Here is a 12,183-nt window from a genome sequence, read left to right on the forward strand (position 1 = left end):
TGAAATGCATAGTTTCCTATTTTTTCTTTTTCCAAGTCATAATTATTAATTATTCATGAAGCTTTCGCTACAAACACTGTATTATTTGTTCTACATAAAAAAAAAGTCTTGATCACTCTTTTTTCTTTACTCAGAAGCAAGTTGCCAAAAGAAGCCCTTCCCTATCTAAATAGAAATTTCATCTATATGCGCAAAGCGAAGAAAAGTAAACTAAACTGCATTGAAATCTTTATTATTCTTGATGAATCCATTCGTTTTTCATGCTTGACACAGGTCGACTTAACGCGTAACGCATTTTGAAAGAAGGCAGACCTGAAACAAGATGGAAATAGTTAGCTATTTTTTCGACAAAAAGACCCTTTGACAAGGTATAGTTAACTCGCAATTATTGTCGATGTTTTATTCTGTTGCAAACCATAGTCGCAGCGAACAAAGCAAAAATGTTAGTCACTTTTTCGTATTTTTGCGCGTTATACATTTTCTAAAACATTTCATTTGGCAAGCAGAAAGAGTTTACTGGGGTTGCTTTCTGGCAATTTTATTTAGGTTTGGTTCGATAGACTCCTGTTTTCTAGATTCGGCGGCTTCAAAAAGGTGAACAAAAAAATTCATACCAGTAATAAGCTCACCCATAACAAGCTCTATCAGGCATTTGCAGTTTAAGTGTTGTGAGTGTTCGGGTGTGAGTGTGTGTGTGCGGTCGCCTCGGGGTAAAAGGCATTTACATTGAATATGCCTTTGTTTGATTTGGTATTTATGTGTTTTACGTGTACAGAAAGTTCTTGAAGTTAAAACACGCCATACAAAAGTTATGTGCTGAAATTTTTAGAACCAAGATGTTATCTGATGCGGATCCACCAGGTTGATGTGTTACGTCGTCAAACTCTGCAAGATAAGTATATATGTTGTCCAGTCGTGTCTGTTCCTGTTATCGTCCTCGTTTTTAGAAGCTTTTACAGCCATTATGTCAAATTTAACAATTCTTGAAACTAACAAAAAAATTAAAGGAAGACTGGGATTTATTTGGTTGACCTTCTGAATTGAAGGTATTCCCAGAAAGTCAATAACAATATTGCCTCCACATTTAACAGACATACAAACGTGATCTCACGCCTTGCACTCACGAACGCACAGACATATGCATGCGCTCATGTTTACATGTGCGTTTGCGTTCGCGATTAGACGCGAACGCAAACGCACGTAAAAATCTTGGAAATGAATATTCTATAGGACGATAATATTACACACTTTTAAAGGAATTATCATAAATCCGTGAGGTAGCCCTTGCACATTTAAAGTGTTGTCTTTTTTACTTGGCGCCTTTTACAGCTTATTAAAGGGTAGCTCCGGTACATTTTCTCGATTTTAGGGTTACAGCAATCTTATTAAAGGAAGTGTCCCTGAAATAAGAGGTGCGATTATTTTATGCCTCGTGTAATTCTGTACATATCCTAAGCAAAGTTTTATTTCGGGGGTCAACGGCGAAACCGAAAGTACCGACATTGCCACGATGGCAACCCTTGTGATTAGCTGCATGGTCACTGTGTGGCGCCAAGTTAGTTTTGCGGTTACTCAAGACGTACGACTCGCCTAGTCATAGGAGCAGTTTTGATAAGTCAGGTAAGATGCTACGACTGCTATACTGGTTTGCTTTGCAGATATCAAACATCTCTAGTAAATACTAAGGCACATTTCTTGCCAAAATAAATTATGGCGAATTGCTAAGCAAAGGTGTTGCATACGTTAAGCTTTCTAGCATCACAAAATGTTTAGCGACACTGTTAGTTTCCGGCCGCCAGAGGCCTACGTTCATGGGGCTGATATAGATTAAGGCGTACCAGGTGTACACTTGATATTTCTTTCTAGAATGAAGCGATAATACCTCTAATCGGGCTATATTATGCCTGGCGATTTTTCAGAGATTTCCATACTGTCGAGCTCATCACTCTCTGTTCGCACAGGTGGTCGAGCTCCTCTTCGCCTACCCCAATGGTCACGTCACGTTCCCGTTAACCAACCATCGTGATTCACCTCACTTGTCCTCTTCCACCCGTCAACCCGTCAGTTTGGAGCCTTGAGGTAACGTTTTAATCCGAGCTTCAGGAAATGCCGCACATAAAAGGTTTCACGCTAAAAACAGCTTGCCATGATGAATCCAGGTTCAGAATGAGCCCCCACTTCTCATCTCAGAGCCATAATCTTGGTGATGTGCGTAGTGCGTTGCATAAGCGCTGTGCAAACTAATCCTATGATTGCGCTCAGCAGGAACGGACTAAGCTATGGCCGCCAGGTAGTACCACATTCAGAACCACGACGCGCTTGACCAAACACGGAGTCAATAATCGTCTTGAGCGATAGCCGTGGAGCGTAAACTGTCAACTTGTACTGTGAAACATACAAACCTTGTGAGCAGAAACAAAACTATATTTGTGATGACATAGTGACTGAAATGATGACACAGCATGATGACGTACTGACTGACATGATGACACAGTGACTGAACGTCAAACAGTAGTAGCGATCATAGGACATAAATCATTCTATATCTATACTCTCACAATATGGTGTCACCCCGTCTTACAGGTAAAAAAATACCTGAGAAATAATTTTGCTCTAAAATATACACAAAAGGTGAATTCACTCCATACTACCAAAGAACGCTATCTCCTCCATCCTGTGTTTCTCGCCCATGCTCTTAAACTAAGACGAGCGCTGCTTTGCTGATTTCTTCTTTCTTTGAGCGTGTTTGTTCCTACTCGTGGTAATATGCCTACAGTGCTGTCGCATTCGTATGCTGATGTAGTAGTGGATCAACTGGGCAATTGTTTCTTCTTTGTGTTCGGCGCATGGAAATGTTATTGTGCTTCTGTCGAGAACACTGTCGATAGTGTCCCAGTAGACAGTCCGGTCGCGCGATTCATGGTTCCACGCGTAAAAGAAACTGCAGAAACTTTGTCCGGCTGACCAAACGCAGGGTTCTGCTACACCAAGGCCACGAAAGTTTTGGCAGTGTTCCTCCCGAAGATGGAGTAATCAAACACGTTGTAGGTTGCTTTAAAGTGGCAGTGAGATTTTGAACATTTTTACCATTGCTCACCCTCATTTACAACTTCAACTGATCTTTCTTCTTCATCGTCGTACTTTTTCTTACCCCTCCCCCTTCTGCCCAGTACACAGTAGCCAACCAGAACCTATGTTTAGATTAACCTCCCTGTGCTTGCTAATAAACCCTTCATTCTCTCCCTCTCTCTTCAGTACACTTCCGAGTCTGTGTCAAAAAAAAAAAATCCGTCAAAATGGCTATAATGTACTTGAGTGTTTTGCACGAACGTTGAGTGCGTGAAGGCATCTCCAAACACCCCTACAAGAGCCGCAAACTTCGTCGGTACTACGACAAAGCCTTCTCGAGCAGGGCCACACCTGTTTCACTGCCATGCCTTGGGTCAGTAGAGTTAGTGGCTCTTTGCGCGAAGACTATCACGGTGTTCTCTCACGAACTGTGCGTAACAGCGGCGTACGATTTTTTATCCCGGTAGCAAATTGCGATTTGTCTTTTGGACAAAGGTTTCACGATGCGAAGTTGGAGTTCCGCTGCACTGTGGGGTGACGAACAGGTTCACTCCGTCCGCGCTGGCGTCCTATCGTCGTCTCGCTCGTGTGAATGCACTTGGGAGACGGACTAACCGCGGACATGTCGTCACGTGATCAATCCGCCCGCGCATCAGTCCGCCGTGTGAATCGGCCATAAACGGCCTTTTTTAACTTGCCTCCCCGAACATTGTGTTGGTTGGAAAATAAATGAATTCTTATTTAATCACCGGCGACAAAAGCTGAGTCCATGGCTGCTGAGTGCGCGCTAGATTCAAGCGTCCGCAGTTTTTTTTTCAACGGGCATTCCGCACCATCAATTTTATCGCTGTTAAAAGCCTATAGGTGTGGAAACTTGGGTGAGTTGGTGATTCATTACTAACGAAAAACAGCGCAAGACACGGAGGAGGAGCGACAGGAGTAGACATGACAAGCGCTGACTTAAAACTGGATTTTAACATAAAGAAATATAAAGCAGTTGAAAAACACAAAACACTGCTTATATACCTATGTTACCAAGGTATTTAAAAACTCGCTTCAAAACGACCTACGTACGAAATATTGCTCCTAGACAAGGCGATGGACGGAAAGCTGACACACATGCCCTCTCTTGCATCGTGACATGGTGAGCACCTCGGCTATTTGCTTGATCTTTTTATTAGTGTGCGGCGTCACAATTCATTGTTTGTAAAGCGTGGAAAACACCCGTACTTGTCACGGTGTACCTCCCAATGGCCGCCAAGGTATCCCTGTAAGGTATTCCTCTTCCGGACATATGGCGGTGCACAGTGACGGGTACGGGTGTGTTCCACGATTTACTAACACTTCGATAGGGACGCGGCAAACTAATCAAAGTAATGGGGGATTGAGGAGGCCTTCAGCATATCAGGGTGCGAGGAGGGAGTGTGTATCAGCCCTCGGTCTATTGCTTTGTTTAGCAGAAAGATCATGCACATGTGTCGTTTCGAAGCAAGCTTGTAAATACCCTTATAAGTTAGGCATACAGAAAGTGTTCGGTGTTTGTGGTGGTTCGATGGCTTTATGTTTCTTCATATTAAATGTCAGTTCTAAATCGGGGCTTGTCGTGTATAGGTTTTCCAACTCTCTTCGTCATTTTTGCGCTGTTTTTCGCTAGTTATCACCCTGTAAATGTGTGATCTTTCAGTGCATGTACTCTCAGAAAAGAAAAAGAAAGAAAAAAAAATTAGAAACGGCGCGTTCTCCTCTCTTCCACTGACGCATCCAAGCACACAGGAGACGAAGAGAGGAACGAGAGATTTTTCTCCCCCAGGCACGCGGGAAGAAATTCCGCCTTTCCGCCCCATCTTTTTATGGTTTCGTTTTTAGAGCACATCGCTAAACATTTTTGCGTTGATCGGGATTCAGCGGCCGCAAAGGCCGGCTGTAATCCCGTCTCCCAGCCCCAAATCCCGGAACATATTGGGTGCATTGACGAGTTTACAACTAATTTTGTCAAACCAGAAAGCAAAGCCTTTACAAACAGCTTAGTTCGGGGGCATTTCCAGCAGCGATACGTAAACTGGGCTAAGATGGCCTTTTCCGAATTTCGAAACCATGCCGAACGACGTGACGCCTTTGACGACGTTATAAAAATCGCGGAAACTGCGTCAAAGACTGGCAGATGCTGCTGGCGGATGCCTTCCTGTCTTCTGTGCTGCGTTCGGCTCCGTTTTGTTATGCTGAGTGCACACCGACCATCAACCTGCTTTTGAATTTCTGCGTGACAGCAACCTAGCAGCAACATCACGATGGCAGTGTTATGCGTTGTGAACAAACAAAACTAGAATTGTCTTTGATGTTTCCATGTGTTCGCGTATCCGTAAGTTAACAGCAAGGTGGGTAACGTAAATCGTCGCAGGTTGTCATCTTGCTTTAAATTAAAGAGTATAAGGTCACTTGAGTGCTTACGGTGAAATCGATCGATCTGTGGATAGTAATGTTGTAACGTTGGTCTTAAACGTAACTCCCGTTGTGTAGTATTAAATGTGACTGTCGTCTGCAAACTTCGTGTTGTCCACACCCCGAGAGCAATTGCGATCTGGACGGGGGATCGAGCAGTCTTGAAATATGACGGAAAGCACGTATATTTACATTCGCCAGTTTTAGTATTAAGAAACTAAATTCGTCAAAAAAGCTAATATGTATTTTGAAGTTTATTTATCGTACGGTAACTGGAGAAACTGCTTCCTAACTGGATGATGGGATGAGCGCTGGAAGTTTTAGAGCTTACGACGGCGTAGATTTACGCACTTAAATCCTGCCGCAAATCGCGGCTTGGACCGTATTCATGTTGGCTGAAAAATATTTTCTTTGTCCGCAATGCATCGCTTCCAACGAAGTGAATATCCCCTCTACAGAGATTAATTCAAGACGACAATTGCAGCCGCACGGAAACAGCACAAAACGACAGCAAATACTACAATAGAAAAACTGGCGTCTTTCTAGCCGTTTTATGACGTGCTGTGTGGCGATGCAAACACATCTCTGGGAACCGCAGTGGAGTGGCTTGTTTTATCAGCTTTCAGGAAATTACGGCATAGGCGTTATTTACTTCTAAAAAATTCGTCCCCTGCGTCGTTCAAAATACTTTCGGAGGCATGACATTAATGACAAAAAATCATCATGCTGGGAATATTATTCATTGCTTCGGTGCTCTTCGAGAAAATCTGTACATTCAAAACGAAGAGTATAAAAGGCTGAAGCGGAGAGGTCGCAAGTAGTAATCGGGGTAGTGTGATTTTGTTTCCGGCTTCCTATAGCGGCGGTCGCAGAATGACTAGCTCCTCCGGAGCGGCGATAACCCCTTAGCGAAAACTAATACGTTTTAAATATACCACTTTCTAATTTGAGTGTATTTGAAATACAATTCATAGTTGTAAGTACACGAAAAATATACCGAAAATATAAACTTCTTTTTTTGTTACTTAGTACTAAAATATACTTCTAAAAATCATTTTAAAATATCTTTACTTAAACTACATTTGAAGTTCCCTTCATGTGTTTTGAAATATGTAAATACTAAATTAATAGGCACAAAATACCTTTCACATATATTTCTTGAAATATTTATTTAATTCATGCAAAGTATACTTCAACCCTAAAAAAATGGAGCAATCAAGAATACGTGCAGAATACTCTTAAAATACCTGAAAATCGTAAATACTGTTGTGTTATACTCTAAGTACCTTTTGACTGCAATACTTTGGTAGTTTGACTTAAACTACCAAAATATTTAAAAGCTCCCCTTCTGAAGTTCACTTCAAGCAGATATGGAGTACACTGAAGCGCCTAAATACATTTGATTAGTTTGGCAATTGAATTGCGCAGCATCGCACTGATAAATCAGCCCAGTTTATGTTATTGTTTCCTTTTTTCTATCAAGAACACACCTGATCAGTTCCTTGCACACCAATCACAAACGGGGTTCGGGAAGTACAACCACAACATTTGCTGATGCTGGAAAGCTTCAGCAGGTGCTGTGAACAGATACGTTTGGCGTGGTTTTGTTAGCACAATGTTAGTTCACTGAACGTGTATACTCACCATTGTTCGTGATGTGAATAGTGACTTTAATACAGTGACATTAACTACCATATTAAATAGTCAACTACTAAAAAGGAAAGGCAAAACAACTACTGTAAAATATTTATTTTTCGCGGGCTCAATATTTCGCTATTTAGATCGAAGTTGGAGTTTTGGAATAATTCGCAAATTCTAATTTTCGCGACGCGCTGGGATTGCAATATAGATTTTAATGTTTTTACATTTTGCCGGAATTGTTCACGGGACCTATTTTTCGAAATTGTAGGCGATTCGCCAACTTTGCGAGAATTAGGTCCTCACGAAAATAAAGTCGTTTACAGTATTTTAAAGTAAAGAAACTGCCTTGATTCGCTTCGCCCTGAGTGGTGCTACGCAGAGAAGCAATAACATGTATTTTATGAGCCGTTTGTGTGGCTATTGTTTTAGGGACTGTGCCGAATTGTTATTAGTTGTACCAATGCCTTTTAGTAAGAGATATCGTCCACGAACTTCAAAACACTGTTTCCCCCTTGACAGACTCCCGAGGAGAAGATCGAATACTTGTAACCTTAATAAGCGCAGAGGTTGTCACCGAAAAAATTATTACCTTCAATATGTAGGCTATATAAGGCTCTAGAGCAGTCAACGGGACTGTGAATGAGCTCTTCAGTGCTTCATGGTGTTTGTGTTTGTGTTCGTTTCTAATGTGACTTTGTGAGATGTATTTAGTAGTGCCTTCAAATGCCACAGGGACACCATTTGCTGACAAACTCGAAAATAAAAAAAAAAAATTGTGTAACCGGTTTTTAATCCAGAAATGGCATCTTGAGTGTGAAGGAATAATATTTTTGGTATATCTAAAATATTTTTTGATTCATATTTATAATGTATTTTGAATGCATTACGCGCGTATTTCGAATGCGGCCAAAATAATACAGAATAAATACGAAATGAATATTCGTCCTAAATATCTTTCAACTTCGTTTGAAGTACGGCCTCTTTTTGCTAAGGGACGGCCCTTGGCTGCCGTGGTAGTTTGCCTTTTTCCACCGTACTTTCTATGGTAGAATACAGGATTGTACTGCCACCAGTACCTAGCGGTGCAACCTGTGTAAACTCTGTCCTGTTGCATTGCGACATCAAGGGGCATCTCCACAGAATTGAAGACCTTCGCCAGGAATTGAAGCGCACCGCTCTTTTGTTTGATATTGTCTCGTTGGGCGCATATCACATGAATCATGTGTGGCTGGCTACCCTTCGAACGTCAGAGGCGATTAAGCGCCTGGTGAACTTAGGGGAGCTCACCATCAAGAACCTACGGTGCGCCGTCATCGACCCCTGCTCCACCGAGGTGCGCCTTCGGGTTCACTGGTTCCCCTTCCAGGTCCCCGACGAAGCGGTGAGCGCGCCCTTCGAGCCGTACGAGAAAGTGGTCGAAGTATCTCGCGAAAACTGGCGTGCCGAGGGATTCTAGTTGGTCGCGCCCGGCGACCAACTAGAATACATGTTGTTACAAAAAAAAAAGAAAACACTCCGCAGCACAAAAAAAAATTAGAAGGAACACAAAATTAGCAGCACAAATAAATACAAAAAGGAACACTTTAGAGCATGAAATATAGGTGTTTATAGCCAAGTCTACTCACGCAACCATGAATTAAAAGTACGAAATATCTCCAACGGTTAGGCTACGATATCTACAGCTCAGATGCTTGACACCAATTCCTTAGTTTCCTTTTTAGTACCCTAGTGGATTCTATATTCATAAGGAACTCTGGGAGCTCGTTAAATAAAGAAGGAATGTAATGATTTCTGTTTTTTTTTCCATACAGTGTGTATATCTTTAGAATGACGTATCTTTCAGTACATCTCAAATCTCTATTTTTATTTACGAGGAGGTCAATCCGTTTCTTCGCTCCTCGCAACGACAAGTTCTTTTTCAACGCTGGGTCATTCCAAAGGGCTGGAGTGAAAAAGGAGTAGCGCCTAGCACCTCCCGAAGCAGAAGGATGTTGTCTTCTGTTGTAAACCGCTTGCGAGGAGGAGGCGGAGGGACGGAGGTAGATGCGGCGCTCATGTTGCTCTCTTACGGTACAGATAGCTGACGATCACGGTCGTACGCCCGCGTACCGATCGTTGCGCCGTGTACGGTACGATCACGAATAAAATATAAAGGAAAACCTGTAACTTTACTGCTGCGCAGTTATTAAAACTATCACCCAATATTCAAAGGGCTCGTTTTATAGGATATATGTGATTAGCATTTGTACAGAAATTTTCAATTCATGCAACATTTTTAAACTAAAATGTATCCAGAGCTTTGATGCACAAGGCTGTTGCTCACTCTGTTGCCACTACAGATAATCCTCAGTCATAACAGCAGCTGTAAAAAACGGGTGATAAGTGCTCGAAATGCACATTCAATGTTTCTAAAAAAAAAAAAAAAAAAAAAAAAAAAACTTATAATATGTAAAAAAAATAAAGTGTGGGCAAGCGGGATTCGAACTCGAATTCAATGCAGCTCCTCTACGAGCTCAAGAAATCGGCGCTCCAATCCACTGAACCACTGAGCAGACTAGATTTCTTTATGCTAAATACCAATTTATTTCTATTAAAAAAGTCCTATTACGTTTTGTTTTTTTTATTTTTTTTCTTATTTGCTGACTTAAACTTTATCGACTAGCTGTCACACATGGCGCTCCTGCCAGGCACTGCCACGATTTATTTTATTTAAGTTTGGAGCCTCGGCACGCTATCTCCGCCAGCGAAATCGCCGTTTTGCTAACCAAGCGAGACTGTCCATGTCGGCCATTGGTCGTGCCGGTCGTGCCTTACGGTTCGACCAGCGCATTACGGTAAGATCGCAGAATGCAAGCGCATGCGCAGTTCGTACCGGAGGGCCCATCGTATCGTATCGGATGTGCAAAAACGGTTCCCTAAAACTCCCTACTGTCTCTCGCCAAAGTGTTCGGTGTGCTATCGTCTTGGTCCTACGGGGACGGGTGTGTCAAGACCTACGCCGGCGTCAAAGGTGGGGCCGTGGCAGGCGACCTTACGCCCTTGATCATGGAAACAATGGAGGCATAGCAGGCTGTCCAAGGACTGGACCGCAGCCTAATGAGCAGCAGGGGTTTCGCGTCGGAGACGCCACGCTCCCACCAGTCATCGTGGCGGAAGACCCGGCCGGGACGGCTCACGCCTCTTCTAAGTAAAGCCCAGGTGTTCCTCTCTTTCTGGCGACGCCGCTTGTGAACGTGGATGCTTCACCTACGGCCTGTTCCATGACGACCACTAAGGCTCCCAAAGGCAACGAGCACATGGACGAAACGACAGACTCCACCAAGCGAAGCCTCGAAGAGACGGACGCGACGACGGGGATGACCCCCAACCCCAACCCGTGGTTGGGGTGGGCATGCGCGGTCGGTACAAGTCGGAACATAACGTTCCCCCAGACGACCGTCGACACCCCGACAGCAAGTAAGGCGGCAACGCCTGGTATCAGGGACTATTTTGCGAGGCTAAGGCAAGTGCTACACCACGCCCTGCATGATCTGTACGTCCGCAAAGCCATCAAAGTCGCAACGCTAAATGTTCGAGGACTAGGCACGCGCAGAAAACAGTACCAAGTACAGCGTCTGCTCATCAAAGAGAGACACGATTTCATGGCGGTGCAGGAGACTAGGATGGCTGAGGAATAGCAGGTAGCGACCGCGCTAGAGCGTTTTTTAACATCTTATGAACCTTGTGTCACGCCGGCCCTCGGCGCTTCGGGGGTTTGCTTTTTGTTCTTGAGTAAGTCCCTATCCTTGTCGGAGTGGGCTGTCACCACCGACCAGAAGCGGCGCTTTATTTTGTGCGATTTTTGTTTTAATTTTCAGCAGTTCAATGACGGTTTATTGGTTTTTATGCTCCCAGTACAGTGAACGACAGTTTTGACTTTTTTACGGCTTGCGCCGTTTTCTGGAGTGTGATAGAATAGCCGTATTGTGTGGGGATCTTAATTGTGTTATCCGAACAGCGGACAGGTCGCCGTCTTGGCAACGCACAAGTAGGAGTATTCCGGTATTCAGTGATTTGATCGATGACTATGATTTGGTGGACGCCGGAACTGTGAGAAACGAAACGTCAGAGATTCGTTTCACACATTTCTAGGCGTCCTCACGTGCGCGAGTAGATAGGGTGTACGTGTCGGCTTCTGTTGCAGCCACGTTAAGAAAGTACCGCGTCATGCCTGTTTATTGTTTGGATCACTCTTTTCTTTCGACAACTATAGGCGAAAAGGCGTCGCCGAAGCCATTCAGCTGTAGGCTCTGTAAGTTTTATGCAAAGCTCCACAACGACGAAGCCTTTGTAAAGGCGGCAGATAAAACTTGTGAGAGCTCTTTTGAAAGAGCGAGGGGGAATCTTTGAGTTTTGGGAGCTCTTTAAGCAAGAGATTTAAATGATTGCGATGGAAAGATCCCTATCTCAGCTTTTGAAGCAGGCTTTGCTGAGGACAGTTTAACCGCCGATTTAGCGGCCCTGTTGAGAGCCGAGTGTGAGAATTCTTGTACTGGACTTAAAGATGTAGAGGGAGTAAAAGAACGCATAGATGAGTTGCACCGCGAGCGGTTCCGGGGAGCCGTAGTGCGAGCTCGCTCGGAGAAGTTCTTACTAAACGAGCAATCGACTATGCTTCGTCTCACCCTACGATGGACTAAAGGCAGAAGCTACGAACCGCCAGATCCAATCGCGAGAAACTTAGAGATTGCGTGGTATTTCGCTTCGATGCACGTGTCGGTGCCCGCTTCTCCGATCACTGATGGGAACGGGCTGACAGTGTTTCGCAAGGAGCAATCAGCGACTCAACAATTTTACATTGCAAAGAAAGCCACGACGTACTGGCTCTTTGCAGTGTCGAAACTACAGAAATGACGTAGCGTTTTTAGATTCGGAGCCATTTTGGTTCAGTCTTAATCATCGTTAAGCATGTCACAGTTTAGCGTGGAACGTGATTGGACCTGGCGCCTCGTGGCTTTCGCCTTTAGTCGATCGTAGGATGAGACGAAGTATAGA

The 12,183-nt window shown here is 43.8% G+C and overlaps 1 protein-coding gene across 1 annotated transcript in view; it reads right to left on the minus strand.

Annotated features, from left to right (window-relative positions):
* Positions 1 to 232: 232 nt before the first annotated feature.
* Positions 233 to 12,183, minus strand: part of LOC115332385 — a 121,297-nt gene continuing 109,346 nt past the window's right edge. Inside the window, exons 10-11 of the mRNA XM_040211281.1 lie at positions 2,387 to 2,402; positions 233 to 312 (exon numbers count right to left, since the gene is read on the minus strand). Of these exons, the coding sequence (XP_040067215.1) occupies positions 233 to 312; positions 2,387 to 2,402 (96 nt within the window). The remainder of the gene's footprint in view (positions 313 to 2,386; positions 2,403 to 12,183) is intronic.

The sequence above is a fragment of the Ixodes scapularis genome, unplaced genomic scaffold, assembly GCF_016920785.2.
Source record: "Ixodes scapularis isolate PalLabHiFi unplaced genomic scaffold, ASM1692078v2 PGA_scaffold4__175_contigs__length_147842914, whole genome shotgun sequence".
In the NCBI taxonomy this organism is placed as follows: domain Eukaryota; kingdom Metazoa; phylum Arthropoda; class Arachnida; order Ixodida; family Ixodidae; genus Ixodes; species Ixodes scapularis.